Here is a 27,569-nt window from a genome sequence, read left to right as displayed (position 1 = left end):
TAACTCTTTCTGGCGACTTTGAGAGTCCAACATCATTGGAATTCGAGCAGGTAACAACTCCCTCTGCTGGCTTTGTGATTACCCCCTCAGTGGAAGTCATGGAAGAGACAAGCCAATACGTCATTGATCTCACAAAGCAGGTAGACGATCTTAAAGAATTGCAGAGTACGATTTTTGATCTCCATGAGGAAAGAGACCGAAGGATTGCATATCAGACTGAAGTCAAATCACAGCAGGAGGAGATTCAAAAACTGCAGAAAATAGGCTAACAGAAGGCTCCCTACAAACAGAGGAGTCCAAGCAAAGACAGACCTTGAATCAACAAGGGGTCTCCACATGCTTAGCCTGGCTCAGCCTTTGCGCCGACCCACTCCCAGGTTGCAAAGAGAATGCTCCCTACAAACAGAAGAGTCCAAGCAAAGACAGAACTCCTATCAACCAGGTAGGTCCGAGGAAAGATGGACCTTGAATCAACCAGGGGTCTCCCTGCATAGCCTGGCTCAGCCTTTGCGCCGACCCACACCCAGGTTGTAAACAGAGGAGTCCAAGCATAGCCAAACCTCCACACAATCATTGAGGTCTGAGAAAAGACAGACCTCCATGCGACCAACCTCCACTGATTGCATGGAGGGCCTTCATGTTGGCATTGGCATGAAAGCCAATCTATGCCCGGCTCGGCCAGTACGCCGACCCACACCCAAGTGTCACTAACCTAGGTCACTATTCAAACCTGGGTTTTGCTAAAGACTTGGCATTATGGAAATTTGAGGCTTTACACAAATTTAGGAAATAAAACCCCACCCCACACCCCACCCCCAGCAATGGCACGACGACCCCCCTAGGGGGCGCGCCCCACAGTTTGGGAACCTCTGATTCAACACACCAACAGAAAACAAAATAAGTGTGAAGTGTGCGGTTCCCTTTACTATAGGGTAAAGGGATAAAACCCAGCTGAACCAGTTGGATGAGCTACAGAGATATACGTAATGTTTACGAAGTCGTGCTCTTCACAAATTTGACCTTTTATGAAAGAGACGTAAAGACATTCCTCGAAGAGAGCCAGAAAAAATCCAGTTAAACTTGTGTCATCTGATTCGATGCACCGTCCCAACCATAAAACATTGTGGTGAGAACATCATGATGTGAGATTTATTTTCTGTTTTGTTTTTTTATGGGAGAAAAAAAAGACACAAAACTATTTTCTTTACACTTTTCAAATAAGTGATTCTTTGTGTGAGTCTCTCACATAAAATCTCAGTACTCTTTAAATTGTTTCTAATTGTAGCGCAACAGAATGTGAAAAAGTTTAACATGTGCAAATATTTGTGCAATACATTTATAAGTTATCTTGCTATTCATAGTAAAACAATTCACCCATTACTAAGAAACTATTTAAAAGTTACAAAGACTAGGGGGAAAAAAAGACGTTCCTGTTCTTTGGTGTTTATGCTCAAATCATGCTTCGAACCACGTTGTCTTCCAAATCTGTGTGTGTTTAGTAAAACGGCCTGAAGCAGAACTGAAAATATTGTTTCCATTGTTTTTGGTCCCCACTGGAGCCCAATCACAGGATCGCCCTGCTAAATGAGTAAAAGGATGTTTTTCCCAAATGAAGGTGTCGGGAACTCATGCTTGTGCTCCTGCTCTAAAGATCTCACCGGGTTCATTGACTGATGAGCCATTACTTTAAATGTTCCACAGCCTTTGAGCTCACCGTGTGCTATTTATCTCTGGTGCTAAGTGTCCCCTTATGCTGTCATCAGCAGAAATGTTGTCTCTTTATTACAGATGACGAATGAGGAGCAGGGCGATCAAAGGCGGCGACTGTAATAAAGCAATTCTGACTGGTGTCAAGAGTGCAATGGTTTGTAAAACTTCAAAACTAGAGCGAGAGTTTAAGAAAATATCTTATGTAGGACATGGGTCCAGTTTGTCTTTACTGTGTTTTTCTAAAGGGAAAGGTGCAGTGGTGAAACTCGATTAAACTTTTTGATCAAGTTAATTGCTTAATTTGTATTTAATCAATCAAAATTATTTGCATTTTAATGAAAAACCATATATTGACAATATAAAGATATTCAATTAAAAAATAATTTTAACTGCTTTATTATTGAATAAATAAACATATAAGCTCAAACAATAAAGATATTGAATTTAAAAAAAAAAAAAATTGCACCCCCTGTGAGCCAAAAGAAGTGGTTCTGTCATTTATCACTTGTTTGCGGAGACAGTGTATGTGCATCTACAGAGGCCGACAGGTACAAATGCGCAGCAACAGAGAAAACATGCCAACAACAAAAGAGATGCAAACAAATGAAATGCAGCAAACAAGAAGAGATGACGCAAACAAAAAGCAAATAAAATGCAGCAAACAAAAAAAGATGCAAACAAAAAACTAATAAAATGCAGCAAACAAAAAGCATATAAAATGCAGCAAACAAAAAAAGAGACGCAAACAAAAGACCCTCCTGCTTTTCTCGACCAAAACAGCAGAAGATGCCTCCTCAGCACTGCGGGATATTGTTGATCAGATCGACAAACTATTGACGTGAAGACTCGACAGACAACATTTCGCAAGTAAGATGGACATATCATTGTATATTTTGTGATTAGAATATTACTGCACAATGGCGCAGTTGGTAGAGCTGTTGCCTTGCAGCAAGAAGGTTCTGGGTTCGATTCCCGGCCCCGGTCTCTCTGCATGGAGTGTGCATGCGTGGGTTTTCTCCGGGTACTCCGGTTTCCTCCCACAGTCCAAAAACATGACTGTCAGGTTAATTGGCCTCTCCAAATTGCCCCTAGGTGTGCATGGTTGTGTGTACTGTGTGTCTCTGTGTTACCCTGCGACAGACTGGCGACCTGTCCAGGGTGACCCCGCCTCTCGCCCGGCACGCCAGCTGGAGATGGGCACCAGCAACCCTCCCGACCCCACTGAGGGACAAGGGTGTAAGAAAATGGATGGATGGATGTATTTATGTCCACCGGCGAAATACCAGCTAATGCTAGCTGGTATATGCTATAATGCTTGATGTTGAGCCCCCGCTCTGAAAGCTAACCAAGATTATCTTAAAAAGTTTCAGTTATTTTCTAACATTGACTTAAATTATCTGATACAAGAGCCTACTATAGAAATTAAACAATATATATTATAAAAATCATAATATTACATGTTATAACATTCACCAGCAAAGTTTACACAGGTGGCAATGGCAATTATTTATTTCACTTTGTCAAAGTAAGATGCCTCCCAAATCTCCCGTTTTTGTTTTGAAGGTTTCCCTAAAACACGATGTGAGAAAGAAGGGAGAAATGTCTTTAAGGAGAGACAGATTCACAGCACAGCACGGATTAATCTTGCATCGGATTTTGGACCCTTAAGTTAGAACTCGTCGGCTGGAAAACATGAAAAAACCTATATATGTGTGTGGGTGTGCGTGTGGGTGCGTGCGTGCGTCTGTAGGTGTGTGTGCTAAACATGTATAGCTTAATATTCAGTATTAATCAGGATTTATTTCTGTTTATATTTATATAAATATGTATTGATAAGACGAGAACGGTCCATTAGGCGTCTGTCTTTTTATTATGTCTATGTGAGAAACGGCCCGGTCTATGGAAGATGGGTCCTTCGAAGGCCACGAATATGGATGACCAGAAGAGAGAAACTGTAGCCTTCGGCTAGCTGCCTAGCCTCCTTCTTGGCGTTATGTTGTTTAGCAACTGTGGCAACGTAAAGCACAGAGCACCGAAGGAAAAAAAAACAGACTCGAAGTTTGTTTTTTACTCTTTATTTCTGTATTGTTTTTCACCTTTTGTAATAAAGGTTGTTCCATAGTAAAAAAGAAATCTGTTTGTCTGATTCTAAAATGTTTAAACACGTATAGCAAGGATTGTAAGCAAATTATTCATTTTCAAATACTCCAGATCTCAGGAAGTAAGACATTACAGTTAAATAAAACTGTTAGGTAACACTTTATTTGAATGGGGTGTGCATAAGACTGACTTGACACTGTCTAAAAAATGACATAAGGCCTGTCATGAACATGAAGGAGTCTTTATGAATATTTATGACTGTTGTCATGAAGTGTCATTCGGTAAATTACATTTTTAATGCAAAGTTGATCTAAAAGTTGCATTGAAAGTCTATTAAAAATGGCAACTTTGCATTAAATTGTCATTATTTACAAAATCATGCGAAGTTGGCACTTTAAATGGACTTTTAATGCATTTTTTAGATCAACTTTGCATTAAAAGTGTCATTTTTTTTTCCCGAATGACACTTCATGACAACAGTCATAAACATTCATAAAGACACCTTCATGTTCATAACAGGTGTTATGTCAGTCTTATGCACATAACACCTGTGCATAAGACAGGTGTTATGTCTTATCCACATAACAAGTGTAACATATAACACTTGTTATGTGTTACAGTTGGTAACACATAACAAGTGCTACCAACTGTTATGAACAAATTTTTTTTACAGCTATTACCTGGCTTAATATCTGTGTTTCACCTTCACTGATAGGGGAAAACTATCGGGAGTTTTTAAAACGATTTGCTGGGAGACGTGCGTTCTCGCTTGGTGTACCGAACCTGGAGCATCCGGCCAGCTGTTAATGCAGCGGGAGCAGACATCTCCGAAAACATCGGAGCAATATTGCAATTAAGTGATTTATTGATGAACCGAGCAGATATTTGAGATCTATACATCTACATTCTCGCCTAAAAACATTGTAAAAAATAATTGTGTAATTTTAAGTGTAATGCAGCAAAAATAATTTTGCCGCCATTGCTGCTTTTCTGAACACCCGTTTTAAAGGATGCAGATGCTAAATTTGGATACAGCTGTTTTTTGTTCGACTCCCTCTGCTGGTCTGGAGCACTTCCGTTTTCAGCACTTTTTGTTTGCATCTTTTCTTTTGTTTGCTGCATTTCATTTGCTTTTTGTTTGCGTCTCTTTTTTTGTTTACTGTATTTTATTTGCTTTTTGTTTGCTGCATTTAATTTGTTTGCGTCTCTTTTTTTGTTTGCTGCATTTTATTTGCTTTTTTGCCTTTCTTTTTTTGTTTGCTGCATTTTATTTGCTTTTTGTTTGCGTCTTTTTTGCTTGCATTTTATTTGCTTTTTGTTTGCGTCTCTTTTTTGTTTGCTGCATTTTATTTGCTTTTTGTTTGCATCATCTCTTCTTGTTTGATGCATTTCATTTGTTTGCGTCTCTTTTTTTGTTTGCATGTTTTCTCTGTCGCTGCGCATTTGCACCTGTCGGTCACCGTAGATGCGCATACACTGTATCCGCAAACAAGTGATACATGACAAAACCACTTCTTTTGGTATATGGGTGTACCAGAAACACCCAACAATGGTTCCAGCTTGAGACAGCTCTATGTAAGAAAAATTATTAATACAAAGTGATTAATTGTGTCAAAGTTTTCAACACATTACAATCTGTCATTAATTAATCAAACTTAATGTATTAAAGTCCCTCCCTAATTTCAACATGTCTGTGTGAATGAATGAAGCGCTCCAAATCCTATGCACCGCATTTTTTGTTTCCCTGTTTTGGGAGCAACACTGGAGAGCTGTTTTCCTAAGGCCTAAGTTTGCTGTTTATAGAAACCAAACAGAAACCAGAAAAATCTTGTTTTTTTTTAATGAGCCACTGAAATAAAGGGTTTTTCAATGGCTGCAAGTTGTTCCATCCTTTTGATTTGAAATCCTGAAACAAGGATGTCCCTTAAAGCTTGAACTTTTTCTTTTACCTAACAATAACAAAACATTTTGAATGTAGTGCTACTAATAGGTATAGATTTGTATGAGGTGGTTACTTTGTGAAAAGCTTGATTTCTTAGTATTTACAAAAAAGTTATAGCATGATACATATTTGTTATTGACAACAGGAAATAAACAATTATCAGTGTTTCCCAAAATAATGATTATACTTAGCAATGCACTGATTGCTGTTTTCTGGTCAATAACCAATCTTTAAAAAGCTTGATCTGTCCATTCTGATTTTTTAATTTTTTTGCATGAAAAGTTCTAAATATGGCAACAAAGTCACTACGTTTGCAATGGTGGCATGACTATTGTTAACCACAGTGACAACCTTATCTGTATGTCAGTCCTCACTCATGGAAGCTAAGATTGATTTGGTCGATCACCTAAAATTAAGGGAATCTGGGCTGATTTATTGTTGCACCATTGTTAGCTATGTTTTAGAATAATAGACTTGTGTTGAATACACACTAAATTTTGCAGTAGAATTAACTTGTTGCACCAAAGTATAATAACCCAAACTTAGCTTTTTAGTCAGGCAGCCAGCCTGCTGTCAGCTGCTTAGTAGACAGATAAACTACTCTTGGTTTGCCTTCTGCAGTGGTAAAATAGAACTAATTTAAATTTGAAACCAGGAATCATTCCAAACCATTCTGGTCTTAAACCAGGATGCTATCAGAAACCTTTTTCTGTCAATTGACAAATAGGCCGCAGCAATAGAGTAGGTAAAGGTCAACTATGAACTTCACCTACTCTGGCACTTTCTTTGGTATCACTTTAAAAAGACCATATAGTGAAGGAACACTAGGATAGTGTGTTTGAGACTGGATGCTCTTAAAACCTTGGTATATCTGATGCCACTAAAACCTTTTTCACACTGCAGGGTCCGGCACGGAACGACACGGCATGGCATGGGTTCAAAGTAGGGCCGACCGTTTTTGCATTAGCACTTCCAACCCGGTTCCACCCGGCTCCTTGGAATCACAAGAGCTGTGGTTCCAATCGGGCCGCCAAGCGGGGCTGCTTTGAATTCAGCAGCTGATTGGTTTAGAGTCAGCCGTTGGTTGTTTTGCAGTCAGACGTTGATCGAGTCTAGCTGGCTCTCACTAATCTGTTCTTACTGTATTTTGTAAAGAGTGCTCTTTTTAATATTTTTATTATTTTTAATTTGAAATTAATTGTCATGAAGTGTCATTCGGTAAAGACATTTTTAATGCAAAGTTGATCTGCATTAAGAATGATTTATTGTATTAAATTGTATTGTAATTGTATTTTGTATTGTAATTGTACATAATTGTATTTATTGATCTGCATTAAAAATGCATTACCTGGTCCCATGATGAGGTCATTTTTTTCCCTCTGCTTACTTCCTGACTAACGAATACAGAACGAACTAGATTGGTCAACAAGGAAAGAGAAAGTTTTCCGCTGCATCTCTGAGGAAATGGCTTCGGCTGCTGCATCAAAACCATTGTTTAGTTTCAAAAATAATGATGTCAGGTACAGCTTCGATGCCGCCCTCATTTATATCCAAACACAACCGGGTTGCAATACGGGTGGAACCGGACCGAAGCGTGCCGTGCTGTTCCGTTCCGTGCCGAACCCTGCAGTGCGAAAAGGCTTAAATGTGCCTGTGTCTGAGCCCACTCCAATATCAACAGGACCATTGTATTCAGCCTTATGATTGCCTCAGTTACTGTAACAGAAAGGGAGATAAACAATCAAATGATGCCAGTCAAGATGTTGTGATGTGTACAAACGAAAAAGGTATTAAGCAGTGTCTTTGTTTGACTTGAAAATGCACAAATTTGAACAGAGGTACCATTTTAAGTCAGGCGATACCGCTTCTCAAGTGCTGCTGTAGCGTAAGGGAAGATAACAATACACCGTTCTGTTTGGCAAATGGAGACAAAGAGATGAGGAGAGAAAGAGGCCATAAAGCCATCCATCACCCCCCCCTTATCGCCCCATCCCTGCGTCTCCACGTACACTCGCGCACAGGCCTCTAATCCCGGCTCTCAGGAGTGTAAGTGATAGCCTTGTGTAACATTAAAAACAGGTTTGATCTGATCCAACTGGCAAAGTCGTTCATGCAGCACATTCCGGGGTGGGATTGTAGGAGCTGAAATGGCTACAGATTCCATTTAGTTTTTCCTGCTTGTGTCATCCGATCAGCAGAAGTACAGTACCTCAACTCTTCCCCGGGTCTCCGTCTCTCTCCGTCTTATCTCTGCCCAAACCTCCTCTGTTATCTCCCTTAATTCAATAGAAGAGGTCGCCTTTTCTTTTGCGTTCAATCATTAAATTGGCCAGCCACGTTCCGCACTACGCATGCCTCTGGTCTTCTTCGCCCGGCTGCCCCCAGAGGGACATGCCCTCTGCTCTTATCTCTGCCATAAATCCCCCCTTAAGTCCCCTAATCACAGATTAATGGGGCTGTAGATAGGGAGTGCCCTACTGTGCCTGGCCTCCTTTATCACAAATCCATATTCCATATCTGTGTCAGCCTGGTGAAACACCTGATAATTATGGTCTTTCTCTTTGACCTTCACCTCCTTCAGTGGGTGAAATAAAACTTTACCGCTTTATAATTGGTGTAAATCTTCAGTTTTTTTTCTTTTTTAAAACATCTCTATCGATTTTAACGAGCAAATAAAAATGCTCATGTAAATGAGTTACATTTACATATACATAAATGTAACTCAGATAAAAAAAACACACACACACACATAGGGTAGGGAAAAAAGCAGACACACCAACAGACCAATCAACATAAAAACCAGTTTTTCTTGCCAATGACCTTATGACAAATCCTCTTTCCACATGTTGAGTTGGATATTATTTTGGACTAATCGAGTGTAAAAGAAAGTTCAGATTTCTCAAAATGTGTCAAGCTTGTCCTTAGTAAAATAGCAAATCTTCAAGGGCAAAGTAAAAAGTAATTCATTTAATTCATTGTGAAATTCCACAAAAATCAAGTTAATTTGTATAGCATATTCATTCACACGTCAGTTCAAAGTTCTTTGCTCTTTGCATCATAAAAGCAGAAAAAATAGAAGTCACTAAAACATCATTAACAATTGAGAAACCAATATGTTTTGTCGAGTTTCATCATTAAAATCATCAATACACCTAACATAGGTTGATCAGTGTTCCAGTAATTAATGGTCTACCCTTGATTTAAATGAATTCAGTGTTTCAGCTGTTTTGCAATTTGTTTTTGCAAGTTTGTTCCAGAATACTGGTGCATAGAAACTGAATGCTGCTTCTCCTCATTTGGTTCTGGTTTTGGGGATGCAGAGCAGAACCAGAAGACCTGAGAGGTCTGGAAGGTTGACCTCTCAGGTCAACCTTTCAGACCTGAAGGTTGACCTGCATCCTCTTTCTTCCATGAGGATGCAGGAGGCAGCTATTTGCTTCCAAAAGGTAATGCCCAGTTAGGACACCCTCATAATAGAATAAAAACCCTTTCTTGTCGGTGCATTTAATTCATGTGTCAGGAATATTAGATTTGAAGTGATGTAATCTAGTTGGAGTGATGTATTGCCTTGTTAGCTGTTTGTATTGTAATAATTAGGAGTTTGTAGATTGAGCTTGAACCAAAGTGCAAGTCTCTGATCACTCATTGCCCGATGCATTCTCTCTCAAATCTGTACAGCTTCAGATTTATTCGGTTGCAGCAATTAGAGTGAACTGTGTTGTGCTGTGAAGCTGTTTTTATCATTCAAGGAAGCAGACACATTATCCTGTCTCCTGACCTCGGGGGGGCTGAGTTGACAACAGATCTAAATTGCTTCACTGTCCTCCTTCCCTGACGAGTTCCTCTAGATTAAGGGCATGCGCCAGGCTCCCTTACTCTTCCCCACATGTTGCCAAGATAGTAGCCATGGAAAAAAAGCTGTGCAAAACAGAGGCACACTTATTTTGAAGCTATGGAAATCACTGGACTGCAACTGATTACTAGTGAAAGGTAATTGTTTTATAATTTCCTTATAATTCCTTTCAGCTTCTCTCCAGCGTTACGGCACTTCTTCCTGTATGTACATAGCGAGTGGAAAGTAATTAGGGTTCTATGTTTTGCAGGCATTATTCTGTTCTTGTGGGTTTAGGCTTTTATTTGAGGAGGCCAAGAGCGCTGTGTTTAAAGAATGACTGTGGGTCTGAAAAAAAGCAACCCTGTCTGGCTTTTTGTGGTCCTGAAGGCTGCTGGGAGTCTGAGGATATCTGAGGAACTCTCCTGCAGGGTTGCCGTGCCGGCTGTCAGCCATGCAGCACCAAAAAACAAAGTATATTCTCATACCTGGTTAAAACGATGTAACTTTTTAAAACAAGGACAAAGTTACTAGAGATTAATATTATAGCAATTTTTTGTTATCAACTATTTTAACAATTATTCTGACAATCAGTTATTGTGACGATCAATCAATTGTTCTGACGATGAATCAGATAAAAAATTGGCACATTCTGCATATTTTTATTTCACCACTTAGGGCTTTTTTATAGAATATTGTAAAAATCCATTAAAATATAAAAACTAAGTAAATAATAATAATAATAATAATATAATACAATAATCCTATCATTATAGAATAATTCATCATTAACTTTTTTTTAAATTAAAAAAATAAAAATGTTATAGCCTAATAAACGCATTCCTTTAGTGAACCACTTGATCATTTGTAGCAAAGGATACATCTGCAGCTTCTTCTATCATAGCGGATCTCAACGTGGGCGGTACCGCCCCCTGGGGGGCGTTCAGAGGGGCGCTGGCGGACATTTTTACAAAAGGGGGGTGCTGGGATTCCTTTGGGGGGCGTTTGGTCGAAGGTAAACTTTACACCTGATATCCACAACAATACCAATTTAGACTTTGAGCAACTTGGTAAAACTGTATTGTGTAACATTAAATCATGCTTGGCTGAAACGGTATCGATGGCAGCTCTTCTTCTATTCAGTGTTTGTTAGCTTCTGTTAGCTTTTTGGCGCAGCTTTGTTCTCCTGCTACTGGTAGCTTCACCGCATCAGTTCAGTGTTACACCGGCTGATGACGTTGCTGTGATTCACTTTGTCTGGTGTCTGATTTTCAAATATTGTATGTTTTATTGAGGATTTTTATATGTTTTTGGGAGTTCGGTGATCATGTCAAAGACGCAACTTATATTAGAAAGTGTTTTATTTCCGTTTGAAAGAGGCCTGCTTCCATGGAAGGACAACAGAAAAATCACTCTTATTAACATGTAATTACTAAAATCAAGATACCCTCACTGTGTATCCCTCTGAAAAATGAACCCATTTAAATAAAGAAATAAAGAAATCCCTCCATGGGTGATACCACGGTAGAGAGCGTTCATTTTATAGCGTTAACACCGGTGCTGTAAGTGGTCCGGTATGAAACGGATGTAATAGAACAACGGTACCACAGCACTTTTAAATTTCAATAGTCAGAATACCGAAATTGTTACCGTTGTTTTAAAAGGTTTATGTCAGTCTATATTTTTCCCATCGATACTTCCCGACCGCCCTGCACCTTATGGGGTTAAAAAAAATGACGCGCACATTGCGCAAAACTCTGAAACAGGAGAAGCGGAACATAAAACGGAGCGACGAACTAGATGTGAATTATGGCATAAAAACAGAGAATCCGATGCTGAACAGTGAAAAATCAACACTTGATGTGAAACACATGACGATTAGGCGGCGCAGCAGGTGATGAGTGAAGATTACTGATGGTGAGCGTCAATAAACGATAAAATAAATCTAGCAACAGAAACTAAACTAAAGTAGACATAGCAATAAACCAATAGAGGATCATACTAAAGAAAGAACAAAATGCAACAATAAACTAAGAAACTAAATACAGAGGAATAAACTGGTATGGCAAGACCTTTCGATCAAAACTTAATACAGAGGACTGTATGGCAAGAATAAACAGACACTATTTCCAGATAAAAGGTAAAATAATATTGTTGAAGTGCCATGGGTTCGTTGAGACCATATCTAGTACTGAGAATAAATATATCTTACAGACCATAACAGTAAATAACTTATCACTTAGTTATATTTTTAATTAGATTTGATATATTTATTTCTTCAATATTATTTTTCATGTTTGTGTTATTGTCATGAGGCTGATGACTCCATGACACTTTCAATTTGACTCACTGGGATTTGACTAAGAACCAGATTTGTTCTTTGTAATTTCAGTCCAGTAAAACTATTAATTTATAAATCAATAGACAGGTCCATATAAAGATACAATCCATGTTTCTGTCTCATATTTGTATGGCATTAAAAGGATCTGGAAGTTTTGTTTTTCCACTGAAAGCTCTGGTTTGCACAACAAATGTCATGTGGGTGAAATTTTATGGATGGTACTCTGATGTCCCATTCTCCTGAAGGCAGCACAGAGCTGCACCACCAGAAACCGACAGAAACGCTGAAGAGAAGAAGAGTTATGATTAATGTAGTTACAGTTCTACCCATGTTTTAATGTTGCAGAGCTCAGTCGTTTTGCAAAGTTTAAACTGGCATGTTGTACATCTTTTATCTGGTCATTCTGTGGAATATTTAGCAACTAGAAAATGGCACAGAACAAGAATATTTTTTCCACTCTGATTGGCTGCTATTAGGCCTACCGATTTTAAGTTGAATGTTCATTGCATTTTTCATAGACACCTGTGAAAATAATTTCTATTCCCATGGCTTTTTTGTTCTCTGGGGAATTATTTTTGATGATAAATAAAGAAACAAGCATAAAAATCAAAACATCTACAATAGCGATAGTAATATTAATGATAAAATAATAGTGCAAGGTATCCTACAAATTCTTTGGTGGGGGGCGGTGAGGGACCTGGTTAAAGGCTAGGGGGCGCTGGCCCGATAAAGGTTGAGAAACACTGTTCTAACATCAACATTTATAAAACCCACGCCTTTATGATTGACTTATCATCAATGCGATGTAGGACTGATCTATTGATTATTTTTTTGGATTAACCGATCAATAATTGGACAGTGTAAGGTGCAGACAAAGTCAGAGCTGTTTTTTTTCTTCTTTTCCTTAAATGCAAAATCTTTATATATTTTATACACTGTTGACTTAATTTCTGCTCTGAATACGTTGTTTTTTCAGCAAATGGTTTTTTTAGCCTATTGGTGCAGCTTGCATCTAAAAGATAGCTTGTGTATTTGTTGTTATTGTACATTAATATAATCTAGCTAATCAGTAATCCCAATAACTGTGGGATTTCCAGAAGTCTGCAACATTTCCAAATCGAATATGACCAGTGAATAAAAGCTCAAAATGAGAAAATAAAAATGTACTCTAGATCCAGAATGTTAAACTTTGCAAAAAAGTGGACATTATTTGAGCACCTTTGGTGTACTGTGTCCAGCCTTCCTGTTATCTTCTGAAAGCATCACTCTCTCCCAGCTTGACTGAACTTTGTTCATCTTGTCACAGAAAACAGTTTCTGTTTGAAAAGTTACTCTTTCGAAAACTATTACAACTATTACAACCAGTAGTTGTAATAGTTCAAGACTTCATCAGTAAAATAGTGTTGTTAGCACAAATAAGTGGTTGAGTGGAGTCCAATGACCTTAAAAAGGTTGAACTTTAGAGTTTCTGACCCATCAGTGATTGATAACTGGATGATGACTTCTCTGTGTTGTCTCCTTGTTTGCATTGTAAATCAATGTCTTACCTACTTGCGCCCTACATTGAGGAAGCCAGCTTGTGTTGTGTGATTTTTTTGACAGATCAGGAACCCAAGTGGCCAGATGAAAATCAGGTTTGGCACCAAAACACAGATGAATCAATTAAAAAAAGACCTGGTTACCTCAGCCGTAATATGCAAACAGCTGCTGATGCCTCTGGCTTATTGAGAACCATCACAAATCTCTTTATAAGGCTATTTTTATCCAGATCTGGAGAGTGATAGGAACCTGAACAAAATGCCCGAAGGCCCTCATGAGTCTTAGCATTTCAACTGCAGGTGGGTCAGTTTCAGTCAGGGACGTTTGATGGGATTGGACGATGTATGCCTTCAGCATGTTTGTTACCGTCAGGCTTTGCTGGGGGCTTTTTTTTGTATGTTTGTTTGAATGTCTCTGAGAACTGCTGTTTTCTAATTGCCTCCACTGCAAGCGTGAAGCTTCCTAAAGCTTAGCTTGAAGTTTGTGAATGTTTAAATGTGTGTTCATGAGTAAATAAAGGGGAGAAAATCAAAACAAAATAAAAGAAAAAAAAAACATAGAAGCTCACTGGCAAGTGTGAGGGTGAAGGCAGAGGGAGAATCTGGCCCCGAGCAAAAATCGATCAGATTCTTGCAGTAGAAGTCCCAGGTTCCCTTCGGTAAGGCTGTGTGTTGCATTAACTCATCTCACATTCTCTGTCTGCAAGCAAATGGGGAGGGGGCGGGGGATGGAGGCTGGAATAAAACATAGGAGAGAGGTGCTTGAAAGCAGTAGAGGGGAAGGAAGGGCAGCGCTGGGGGTGGGTGGGTTAGATTGACTCAAAGTAAAAAGAGCGAGAGACTCTGAACAGCTTGATTCAGTGGTGAAGTGTGCACTCTACTCTCTTGTTTCATTTTTAGAATTGGCCCTCCGTCTGTGCAGTAGTTACAGCAATTAAATCAGTTGTAATCTTGGAGTGCTTCCACCTGTAGAGTGGAGCATCAGGATGTCCTGTGGTGGGACACTCCCACCCTCGGCGTGGGTCTCTCTCTGTTTTTTTTTATGTTTTTTTTTCTTGACGAGGGGTATTGGAGTTGAGGTAACAGAGTTCACATCGAGTATCTGTTTGGATCAGCGTGGCAAAGTTGACACAGGACTGTACTCAGAATGCTTTCCCAACTGATCCTCCTCAGCTTTTCCATAACAGACTAGAGGTGTCCCAGTCCGACGTTGACATCGTAAATCGCTCCGATATCAGCCAAAGAAAGTCAGTATTGTATTATATCGACCTGCATTAAGATTGGACGCTGATAGAAGCATTCCACTGAAGTATTTTGTCCGCCCCAGAATTTCTATCCAGCATTTACGGGTGGGCATTTATTATATTGTTTATCATTTATCCTGAAAAATGTCTTATCATGACAATAATTTTGATTTACTGTTGTCAGGATACATTTATTAAAGCTATTGATGTTAGATAAAACAAAAAACAAAACTGAAAGTGTGACCAGAAATGTTGTTTTATTGTTTTCTCTGCTTTTTGTTCTACGAGAGTATCAAGTACGTTAAAAAAGACTAAAAATATAGATTAAATACAGTTACTTTTTGCGAATGCCATGTCTGCAAAACTACTCGTTACCTAAATAATAAGCAATAAAATGTTTTTTTTTAAACCATAATCTGTATCATTATCATATTAGTACAACAAAATGTGATAAAATTTTTAGTCAATTTCGCCCTCCTCTACTGGCAACACATGTATCCTGCTAAATGAGTCAGTTGTTTTCATGTCTGTTGTTGTTGACTATTGTTCTGAGTAAAATCACTTGATCAAGCCTTTTCTAACATTCCTCACTACAAAATAATAAAAGTATGTATGATTTATGCTGATATCGTATCATGTCAATATTGATATTGGCCAATACTTAAAGCTGCAATATTTATATCGCATCAGAGACTAAAAAGTTGTATTTGGACACCACCACTAACAGATATTACTGAACTTTACATCATATACCAAGCTTACATGTTAGTTATGCGAATCCAGCGTTATCATCTGCAATGAACACTCAGCACGTTTATTATTGATTGAAGTGTTCTCCGCTCATTAAGCCATACCTAAACAGTTAATGGTTCCTCTATAAAATGCCAACCCTCTCTCTATTAGTGCTTTGGAAATTCTATTGAAATATATTTTTAATCACTTTTATATTTCAAGGCATTGCTTATTTCTTACTAAATGTTCCTGTGTGGTGTTTAAAGAGCAACTTGCAACTCTGGAGTTGCAGACCCTGAGGTCTACAACTTCAGAGCAGCAAGTTCGCAATACCGACTCAATTTTCAGCATCTCACTGACTCGAAACGATCACCCAGATCTCCAATAAAAATTCTTCTGCTTTCCATTGTATTTGGAGTTTACATGTTAATCATGCAGATCCAGTGTAATCATCCACAGTGAGCACTCTTTGATCAAACACAGCGCTCATCGTTGCACAGTTCTCCTCCCAGTGGGTCACATCTAAATAGTTAATGGCCTCTGTAAAAACCCAAACTTCTGCTTCAAATTAGAGAGAAGCTGTCTAACTCTGGGTGGGTAAGAACAGAGCAGATAGCAGTGGCGCTTTTAAAGTCCTCTTTAATAAAACATGCTAGCATGCATTGGCGGGTAAAGGCGGTGGCAGAGGGGCAGTTGATGCAGCAGTAATGGAGGGTTCCCCATAACCGTTGGATGACCCTTGTTGTCATTAAGTCTGTTAGTTCAAAAGATTGTCTAATGAGAGTTGGAATATAATTAGTTTATTCAAGCTTGAGGCGGTTCCAAAAGCTGGAAAGGCTGGACTTTACTCAGTGCCAGAGAGTGAGATAATTAATCTCACCAGAGGGTTGATGTGTTCCTATCTAATTTTCCATCTGTTTCAGATATAATTTTTCACCCCTGCCAACTGTTAGTCGTGTATCACTAAATTCCAAAATATGCAGTTCTGTAAGCAAGCTTTTAAAAAAAAAGAAATATAAACGCTAAATTTGAACTGAAATTAATTCCCTCAAACAGATCATTCGCTTTGTCCAAATTGGAAAGAGAACATAAACAGTTTATGACAATGTTTTCTGAATAATTTTAAGCTAAAAGACTCTTACACCACAAAAACATAAAATCACACCAAGTCTAGTTTCTAGTTTAAATATCTTGAAATAAGACAAAACTAATTTATAAGTAACAGTGGAGATTGTTGTCAATACTTCATTAATACTGATGAAAAATTACTGGTTGGTGAAGTAATCTGCAAATGTAACAAGACATTTCATTTATGAGAACAATTTAGTGTTCCACTTATTTGTTTTTATCAATATTAAGGAATTATGAACTTAAAACAGGCTCTTGTGTCTTTCTGAAAAGTAACTTCTAAGTTAGTTTTGTCTTATTTCAAGTGTACTAAGATATTTGAAGTAGAAACGGAAAACTTTGACAAGATTTTGTGTTTTTACACAGAATTATGTACAGAAAGTGCAGTTACTCAGAATATCAATGATTTTGTATAAGTTAAGGAAGAACGAAAGGTTGATGAGATGCATACATTTAATGGGAGAGATGACAAAATGTAAGCATTTGTCATAATTTTATCAATGAGTTAATTTTCAAAACATCCACTCAGTTTTAGCCTGCTGTCACTGTTGGGCTAAACCTGACGTTTTTACAGGAGCCATGATCAAAATGTTCTCCGCTGGGCAGCTGGATTAATTATATTTCACCGGCCATGCTATGCATTTGCATTGAAGTGATTAATCTTTCAACAGAGCTGTCACTAATTATACTGATTTCACTTAAAAAAGAAAAAAAAAAAAAAAAAAGAACTTGGCAACCAATGGAAGATGCCTCCTCAGCACTGCTTTCTGAATAAAACCAGGGCGGAGGCTGGGTAGATGGAACATAAATGAGGCAGTGTGGCAAGTTCACGGGATACTGGGTAAATTAATTGCAGGCCGATGCCTCCTATTAGACCTGATTCCCTCTAATTGGTGCTGAATAGGCTCCAAAAGCCTACGGTGGGCAATATGGCGAGGAGGGATGAGCCCTGTGTCACTCTCTGACGAACAGAACTTGCGTGGAGAAGTGCAGTGCAAGACCCACCCTTCAGGAATTAACAACAGGGAGCTGATTTGCATGTAAATCAGCTTTGATAGCCACAGCTGAGTGGTCAGGGAGCAGAAGTAATGACCAGAGATGGCACTCGGGTGTTAACTCCTTTCACACGGCTGTTGACACTGACGGTGTCCCTGGTGATGTGGCTCCCTGTTTGGGAGGCCACTGTGAGGTGTGCTCTTATCTTATCTCTTATCTCTTAATTTCCTTTTGCCTTTAAGGTGCATTGCTTTTTTTTTTTTTACAGATCCCTTCCTTGTTTCTGTTGCTCTGTTCTTTGATCTGAGAAATGACGGTCACATAAATTGCAGCGTCGTTAACCTTTACTGAAGGAGCACATGCTCTAATTAAAAAGTAATGTTCCAGATTGGTCAGTTGTTATCTCTACCCTTTGTTTCTTCAAAACCTCGCATTTCACTCTTGACAGATTTTTTTCTCTCTGTGTTCATTTAATTACTCAATGTCAGTTCAGTAGACATGCAATAAGTATTGTCTTTTATGCATTCACACATGCTAAGTGTTGTCTAGGGAACTGAAAGAAAAAGAGGCACACATATAAGCAGTGAATGTGGGTTGGGATGGAGTACCACTCATAAATAACAGAATGTTAAAAAAAAAGTTATACTATTAAAAGGCTAACAATATGGTTAGGGCTTTCCAAAAATATTTATACTGACTGGACTTTTTCATGCTTGTAGATCTTAAGGCATTGTATTCAGCCCATTTGCTTGCACCTTTAGAAGTGGCCTAGTTCGTAAATATATGGTGTGGTAATAGTATTAAAACAACGACCTTAGTGTACCCAGTGGTTTCTGCTTTCTTGTCACAGGAGGCTATATCCATTCTTAAGATAGCTACTGATTGGATTAATGATAAGCCGACACCAGTAAGTGAGTGACCGGCGCTGGCTAATGAGAAGGAGAGTTCTGACTTGTGTAAGCTTTAGAGAGGCTGGTGACTAGCATGCGCAAGCTGGTCATCCATTGGATTGTAAAAATGTAAGCTTCTGTTCTGTTGTCCATTAGCACATATAGACTGGGCTTAGCCTTGCATAGGCTAGCATTAATCTTGGATAGGCTAACAACTAGCATAGCTAAACTGGTCACCTGTGACTTAATCTCTTCTTGGAAGAAAACTATATCAAAATAATTGTTGGCAGGGTTGCCAATTAATGAAACCTTTATTTGAATTGTGAAAGTTCAATAACTCTCACAATTCAATGTGGCAAGACGATGCGTTCACAAATAAAATAAAGTTTTCACAAATTAGACGCTATGTTTAAGTATTCCGATTTAGTGTACAATAATCTAGTTCATATTAGAAAAGTCTTATGTATTTGAAGTTTGAAATTAGACCCAATTAAAGACGTTTTGGTTTTAAAATATTAGGTGGAAACACCATCTAGCCATCAACTTGAATCAGAAGCCACCTTCAGTTTTGTGTAATAGATTATGTTTATACTTGATGTCACATTGGATTACAGTAAAATAATCTGTCTAAAGAACACATCAGTGCATCTAATGTATTGACATTTTTATTGACAAAGTTTTCTTTAAAGAAATAAGTATGAGTTGTGGGTGACCAGTTTAGGCATCCTAAACGTATCCAGTGTTGATGCCTGCCCATCCCTGCAAACGGACAGTAGTATGCAATCCAGTGTGTGACCAGGCCAGGCATGCTAATCATCAACCTCTCTAAGGCTAACGCAAGTCAGTACTCTAATGAGTCACTGGTGCTGGCCTAGTCACTGGTGCTGGCCTATTATTACTCAGATCGATAGCTGACTTTAAAATGGATGTAGCGTCCTGTGACATGAAAGTAGCCACCACGGGCAATAGTCTTAATTTTTGTCCTTATACCTTCCGATTAATAGAGTCCCTCTGTGAGTTCTTTAATCTAAGAACAGAGCTATTCAGGCCTCTAAAGTTTGTTAGAGAACATTAACATAAGAAGGGCATCACAAAGAACAAGGAATACAGCGGATAGGTCAGGGATAAAGTCCTCTAAATTTAATGAGGGTTAGGTTATGAAACAGTAGTTCAAGCTTTGAACGTCTCCCAGAGCACTGTTCAATCCATTATCTGAAAATGGAAAACATATGACACAACAGCAAATCTACAAAGACATTTCCACCTAAAATGACAGGTTGGGCAAGGAGGGAATTAAGACAAACAGTCAAGAGGCTCATGGTAGCAGCAGACATCCACAGTTCAGGTGGAAGTCTCTCGAAAGGAACAACCATTAGTCATGATCTCCACAAATCTAGCCTTTATGAAAGAGTGGAAAGCAGCAGGGCATCTTTGAAAGAACACCAAAGAAGTCTTGTTTGCGGTTTGCCACAAACTATGTAGGGAACATAGCAGACATGTTTCCCCACAGTGAAAGATGGTGGTAACATCTCGTGCTGTGAACCTTTCTTCAGCAGACTAGAGAAGAGAGAAGCAGGCCGGAGTTAATGAGAAGGTAGATGGAGCTAAACACAGGGAACCTATTGGAAGCTGCAAAAACTGAAGACTTGGGCAAAATCTCCCCTTACAGCAGGACAGTGACAATAAACATACAGCCTGCACTATAATGGAAGGGTTTTGATCAAAGCATGTTTATGTATTAGAAAATTTGAGTGAAAGTCCAGACCTAAAATCTGTTGAGAATATGTGGCAAGACTATCAAATCTATGTACAGATTTTCTCCATCCACTGTGACTGTGCTTGAGTTGTTTTGCAAAAATAAATGGGCAACAATTTTAGTCTTTGGTTGCCAAAAGATGGATTTTTATTTGCAACATTTGAAAACCATGAGTTGTTTTTCTTCTACCTCACAATCATATCTAAAACACACTGCAGGTTGTAATGTGATAAAATGTATGTCACATACAGTGCTATGCCTGTCTAAAATTTCTTTTTAAACTATTCCTACTAGGTGGGCAAGCCACCTATTTTCAGCCAAATTACTCTTTTAGATTTCTGAAGACCAACCTGCTCACTGTAATCTAATCAAGATGGTGAAAAGTTTTCACAGTTTCATTTCCTTTTCAGGATCTCGGCTGCGCCAAGAGGACACCCCACCTAGGATTGTAGAGCACCCATCTGACCTGATCGTATCCAAAGGGGAGCCTGCCACACTCAACTGTAAGGCGGAGGGACGGCCAGCTCCAACTGTGGAGTGGTACAAAGATGGTGAGCGGGTGGAAACAGACAGGGACAATCCCCGCTCCCAACGCATGCTGCTGCCCAGTGGCTCCCTTTTCTTCCTGCGCATCGTCCACGGACGACGGAGCAAACCGGACGAAGGTTCCTACGTCTGCGTTGCCCGCAACTACCTGGGAGAGGCAGTGAGCCACAATGCCTCGCTGGAAGTAGCAAGTAAGTGCACGTCTTCTGGTTTCTTTCTCCCTCTCCGCTGTTGAGTGCGAATAAAGACTTCTGGTTTCAGATAGAGCTGAATAGCAGGCTCCAGTTTCGTCCACTGTTTCTACTCTCAATGTGTTCATTGAGTTGGATAATCTCTCAGGAGATGGGCAGGATGTGTTTAGCCCAGAGGTCTCGGCAAGGCCTGTGGAGCCTTGGGGGGCGATGTGGTCTGATCATTCCAGGGTGAGCGCTTCACTAAAGGACCCCTTGGTAGGTGGTCAGGAGCCACAATAGGAACAAAGGCCTTTCTGTTTTGGCACAGCTTCTGCTTTTTTTGTCAGAGAGATAGATATGAGGCTTTTATTCTGAAGCCAATGCAATCGTTGCATCTGTGTCCAGTCACCTTTTGATGCAGAGGTTTCTTACACAGTTTCTTGAAATATGGATATCGAGAGACGGATATCGTTTGAAATGCTCCGATTTAGTGAAAAGGGGATTCAAGCACATGCAAGGTCAGCTAGTAAATATTTGTTCAAGCACTACATGAGTTTCTAAAATATATCAGTTTTTGCCTATTGCATTCAATGTTGACAAATTAGTTTCAAAGGGACCCTTCAGAAGCAGTTTTTGTCAGTAAGGTCAGCTCTTCAGACATATTATCTCTTTCCGTCTTGACTGGCTGAGAGTGCGGGGCGAGGAGGACGGCTCAGATATCAACCGCTCCTCAGGCATGCCCAGAGGCTGTCACCAACCCGCTCACTGTAATCTAATCAAGATGGGGAAAAGAAAGAATGGTACATGTGTGTGTGTGTGTGTGTGTGTGCGTGTGCGTGTGTGTGTGTCCGTGTGTGTGGGTTGATGGCATTTAGGTGTGAATGATTGTGGAGTGGGGTGGGTGGGGTAGTGGACTGCTTTTGGACTCTGCAGAGGCTGATTTGGAGGTGCCTGCTGAGTAGTTTGCAATTTCACTTGTAATGGTCAACTGCCTGGTTTCAGATGAGACATAAAACCTCAATTTGGAGTACATAGAACTGATAATGTACAGTGCCTTAATCAAAAGCATTTAGATCTCTTGAAATGTTCCACCTTTTTGAGATTTCAACTATAGACTTTATTTTTTATTTTACGTAACAGAGAAAAACGAGGCTGAACATAATTTATGACTGGAAGACTTGCTTGGTCCCTTTACTCATATAAAGTAAAATTCTGAAGTCTGAAGACTATTTTGTAAAGGCTGTTTGTTGAAGAATATAATAAAAACTAGCAAGAAAGGCAACTTCTCTAAAGTAAAATTGTTCTATCTAAAGTAAAATTGGTGTCTACCAATGGTAACGCTTGTGATAGAACAATTTTACTTTTAACACTTAAGAAGTGTGTAAAAATTAACACACTCGTCTTGCCGTTTTCTTACAATTGCAAGACGAACGGCATTGTAAGAAAAAGATAAAAAAAACAAAAGGATGCTTTATTTGTAATTTGCTGCCAGACCTGTAGGTGGTGAATGGTCTAGAGACCATTCACAGCATGGCATTCACACACATGGCTGTCAAATCAAAGGACATGTCAACGTTCTTGTCAAAGTTCTGCTGAAGACCTACATTCTGTTGAGAATCTGTGGTAGGACTGAATACTAATGACCACGGATGTTCTCCATCCAATACTACTAAGCTTGAATTACTTAGCAAAAAGTTAAACAAAGTTGAAAGCTATTTTTTTATTTACTATTATGCACTACTTTCTGTTCTATCAAATATACTTCCAATAAAGCTAATTGACGTATGTGGATACAACTAAGGCTACTCAAAATATTGTGAATATATCATCATCAATAATTGTTGGCTTATATATTCAAAGTGTCTAAATTTGCATTTCATATCTTATTGTCACCTTTAGCCAGTCTTACGGCTGCAGATGTTCAAATCGAACACATTGCCCAAAAGGCTAAAGATCACAGGATGATGGAAATGCAGATGAAACAGAATCATCATCGCAATATTTACCAAAATGTTCTAATATATGTTCTAATATTGTGACATCGAAAAAATATTATTTTTTAAGCCAATCAGTACTTTTGCAAGGCACTGTATATTCCAAAATTGTGAAAAATGCAGTTTTACGAATTTGGCTTAGCATGTTTTCACACATATTTGAGCTGTAGCGATTTCTCTCCCGTATTTGAGACTTTATGCTGTTTATGTATGCGGTGAGCTTTTCAACTTGAAAAAAAGAAGACTTTTGGCAAGGAATGGGAGCAGAGTACAAAGTACCACTGGCTCAGTCTCAAGTTTAGGCTGCTTATTTTCTGTAAGGTTCAAACAGACCAGTAATGACAAACCACTACTCTCTCTCTCCTCCATGCTTAGCGTATGCCTCTCACTCACTCCTCTCTGCAGCTTATGCTTAACTACATATAATTATGTTGTTTTAGCAACCAGAATGGAGGCCTGCCGACTAAAAAAAATGGCAGAAGGAGAGGGAAAAAAATATAACAGAAACCCTGACATTTCTTTTTTCAAGGCTACATTCAAATCCAGAGTGAACAAACTATAAGCTATAAATCTGCCTTATGAAGCTAGAAGACAGTTTTGTATTTATTTTAGTTCAAGATGTTTGCCATATGCAGTGAGTGCTTTACAGAGTTAATTTTAGTTTCAGGTGAAATTCCAAAGAAGGATGTCTTAGGTTTTAAAAGTGCTTACTTTGCCTTGGTCTCCCTCTCTGACATTAACACTTTAAAGGCTAAAACACAATTTTTTTTGAGAGAGAGAGGTGATTATCTCAGTATTTACAGTTTCAACAAGTACTGTTTTGCAAGGTTACAGAGCTAACCCAGCTTGTTTGGTTTATCATTAACTGAATGTACAGTTCAGCACACAGTCTCCCTATCTCTGGCCTCTAACCCAAAACCCGGTCTAATGCATTAGCCATGAATCCTGTTTGTGTTCAAACAAGCTTAGGATTTCCCCCCCCCCATTACTTTGTTGTTTTCTTTTTATTAAATATGTCAACATCCTTTAATGAACTTCCTTCTTAAGAATGTGCGACTGATAAAGAACAAAGAGTAAAACCCAAGAAAAGCATGTTCCACGTTGGAAGTGATGTGTGGAGGAGGCAAATTTTAAAAGAAGCTTTTCAAGTTTTTATGCTAAACAAACATTTTAGACATTTTTGAACAATGGTGGTCAAATATAAATTCAACCATCAAAGGCAACAAAGGAAATTACTGCAGTACACTTTATCGACTATTACAGGACGTATATGGCGGCATAATTATTCAAACTTTTTCCACCTGTGTTCAGGCTTGTAGCTCATGATAGTTGTACCGTGTAACATATCCGAAAAAATAAAGAAGAAAAATAAAGTAAGCTTAACAAATCCAGAAAGGAGAAATGGTAATGACATAGCGAATGGAAAAGTCAAATTAACATTTAATCAAGCCAAAAGTATTTATGGCAAATTTTTTGCTCCTATTTAACTTCATAATGAGAAGATTTATATGACAGTTAATCAATTAATCAATCAAATTTTATTTGTATTGCACATTTCAGCAGCAAGGCATTTCAAAGTGCTTTGCATAATTAAAATAAAAACAGCATGTCACATTGAATAAACAGTGAGAAAGAGAAAGAGATTTAAAAAAGAAACGGTGAGAAAGAGAAATAAAAAGAAATTAAAAAGTAAACATAAAAACTTTAACATTTAAAACTTCTTTAGTCAAACCGCAATTTGACAAGGACTCAAACCTTTAAACCTTCTTTACATAAAAAAAGATTAAAAAGTATTAAAAACGCAGACAGTGAGAAAATAAATAAAAAGAAATTAAAAACATTAAGGACATGAAAACATGGAAGACTTCAAAACCCGCACTCTAACGCTAATTTAGCCATAAGCAACTCTAAACAGGTGGGTTTTAATTTGAGATTTAAAGGCACCCAGTGTTTCAGCTGTTTTACAGTTTTCTGGAAGTTTGTTCCAAATCTGTGGTGCATAGAAACTGAATGCTGCTTCTTCTCGTTTGGTTCTGGTTCTGGGGATGCAGAGCAGACCAGAACCAGAAGACCTGAGGGGTCTAGACGGTTGGTACAACAATAACAGATCTTTAATCTATTGTGGTGCTAAACCGTTCAGTGATTTACATATATACTAACATCAGTATTTTAAAGTCTATTCTCTGAGCTACAGGGAGCCAGTGTAGGGACTTTAAAACTGGTGTTATGTGCTCTATCTTCCTGGTTTTAGTGAGAACGCGAGCAGCAGCATTCTGGATCAGCTGCAGCTGTTTGACTGATTTATTAGTCAGACCTGTGAAGACACTATTGCAATAATCAATGCGGCTAAAGATAAACGCCAGTTGGCTGGCTTGCATGGATGAGTCTCTCTAGATCGCGCTGAGACATCAGTCCTCTAATCCTAGAGATGTTCTTCAGGGGATAGAAAGCCAACTTTGTGACTGTCTTAATGTGGCTCTGAAGGTTCAGGTCAGAGTCCATCACTACTCCCAGGTTTCGGCCTGATCGCTGGTTTTTAGTTGTAATAACTGAAGTTGTGCGTTAATTCAGGTTCGCTCCTCTTTAGGTCCAAAGATAATAACTTCAGTTTTGTTTCTGTTCAGCTGGAGAAAGTTTTGGCACATCCACACATTGATCTGTTCTAAGCATCTATTCAGTGATTGGATGGGTTCAGAGTCACCTGGTGACATTGTGATGTAGAGCTGTGTATCATCCGCATAATTGTGGTAGCTAATCCTATGTCCTGTTATAACCTTAGCCAGTGCGAGCATATAAATATTGAAAAGAAGGGGTCCTAGGTTTGAACCTTGGGGTACCCCACATGTGACGTTTGACCTCTCTGATGAGAAGTTTCCAATTGAAACAAAGAAATCTCTGTTCTTTATGTAGGATTCAAACCAGTTGAGCACTGGACCGGAGAGTCCGACCCAACTCCCCAGTCGATTCAGTAAAATGTCATGGTCAACAGTGTCGAAAGCTGCACTGAGGTCCAACAGAACCAGCACTGTGGTTCTCCCACAGTCTGTATTTCTATATATATTTACAGTTTACTCAGCTAGGAGGCTGTAGCTGAGTCCTCTAACTTGGAAATTTAGCAAACTGGTACACTGTGCAGGGATTTAAAAGTGGTTTATAATAATAAGCAATGCATGAGTTGCTTAAGTCTCACTTTTTTTACACATCAGTCCATGATTTTCTCATTGGCGGTCATTGACACTACAGTAATGTAGCTGTCAAGGCATCATTCCATCACACTCGGTAAGTTCATCTGCAGATAATTTGTGCAAAACATATAAATTGGCCCTAAAAGTCACTTTAAGCTAAGCCTGTATATATAGCTTGAAAGGAAATTAAACTACTCTTACATAATCTGCATTTGAATAATTAATTTTTCTCATGCACAAAGAAAGAAGATAATCTTCAGCTATATACTTTAAGAACATGTTTTTTTTATCATAAATTTATACTCACAAGCCACAGTCGGCTTAGTGGATTGTCTGTTTACTCCCTTCTCTAAGTGTTTGTTCCAGCAACAGCATTAACTGTGTAGTTCAATTTGTATGTCTGTATATTATTTGTGCATATATAATTGATCATGACTCAAGTCTCTTTTGGCTTCTTTTAAAAATGTGTTTTAAGATTGTCTTCTTTTAAACCCAAATGGAAGACTTATCTTGATCTATGTTTTATGTGAATTTTTTAATGTAATTTGATTTATGTTTCGAATCAAATTACAAGTGTTTATTTTGTTCATACATGGTTTTTGAATAAAGTGCAATTAATGTTAATTAATTAATTACAGACAGTGCAGGTAACTTGATGAAAACTTTTAATCGAGTCCCACCACTAATGAAAACATGTTAAGGTTTGTGGTTTACAAAATTGAAAAACTTCAAAGAGTGCAAATACTTTTGCAAAGCAGATTCTTCAAAAGTCAATTTTTTTTTTATCATTCGCACATATTTAGCTTTTAGCACCAAGGCTAAGGAAGGAGGGCTTTACAGAATTTATGGTTTTGTGCCTCCATATTTGTTTAAAAATTACAAAGATAGACACAATGAGATATGTCTTCTTACTATATAATCTTTACCCAGCACTCTGCCTGGGGCTCTGAGAGGCCCTATGAATAGCTTGTTTCCCTTTTTTCTGGATGTGGAGATAGTAAAGTGAGGTAATGGACGGCACACTGCACCACTTGAGCGTGTGATAACCTCGGGGCTCAAGTTTTGTCTAGTGGCCTGGCTGACTACACAGTGTGGACCGCACAAGGTTGGCCGTGGGCCCTCACCTCCACACGCAGATGCCTCACACCAGAGGCCGGGTTTACTTTTCACAGCCACTAACAACAGAAGTAGAAGGATGTTTACATGAGTTTGGTGCACTGCATGAAACTCTCCTCAGCCAAGTTTATCTCACAATCACATTGATCTCTGTGCTGCTGAAAAATCTCTGTCACCATATGAAGACAGCTGGCTTCAATGACTATCTGATTATTGGGGAGGGGGAGGGTGTCAGCATGTCAGAAGTCTTGAGGGGAAGGGGGTCCGTCCCAGCAGATTTTGTGTCATCTGTTGCGTGGGGAACAGTTGGCTGGCTTGCACCGGTCTAAAGGAGGCATTGCAAGCT

The 27,569-nt window shown here is 38.8% G+C and overlaps 1 protein-coding gene across 8 annotated transcripts in view; it reads left to right on the top strand.

The window, feature by feature from the left end:
* The window catches only part of robo1 (roundabout, axon guidance receptor, homolog 1 (Drosophila)), a 367,726-nt gene that overhangs the window by 160,035 nt on the left and 180,122 nt on the right, over positions 1 to 27,569 (top strand). For all 8 annotated transcript variants that reach the window (XM_081615063.1, XM_081615061.1, XM_081615060.1 and 5 more), the window contains one exon: positions 20,620 to 20,946. In XM_081615063.1, coding sequence (XP_081471189.1) covers positions 20,620 to 20,946 — 327 coding nt within the window. The remainder of the gene's footprint in view (positions 1 to 20,619; positions 20,947 to 27,569) is intronic.

Source organism: Poecilia reticulata, chromosome 13, assembly GCF_904066995.2.
Source record: "Poecilia reticulata chromosome 13, P_reticulata-male-v2, whole genome shotgun sequence".
NCBI lineage: Eukaryota > Metazoa > Chordata > Actinopteri > Cyprinodontiformes > Poeciliidae > Poecilia > Poecilia reticulata.
The sequence above is the reverse complement of the archived record's forward strand: the minus strand, read 5'-3'. Positions and strand labels throughout refer to the sequence as shown.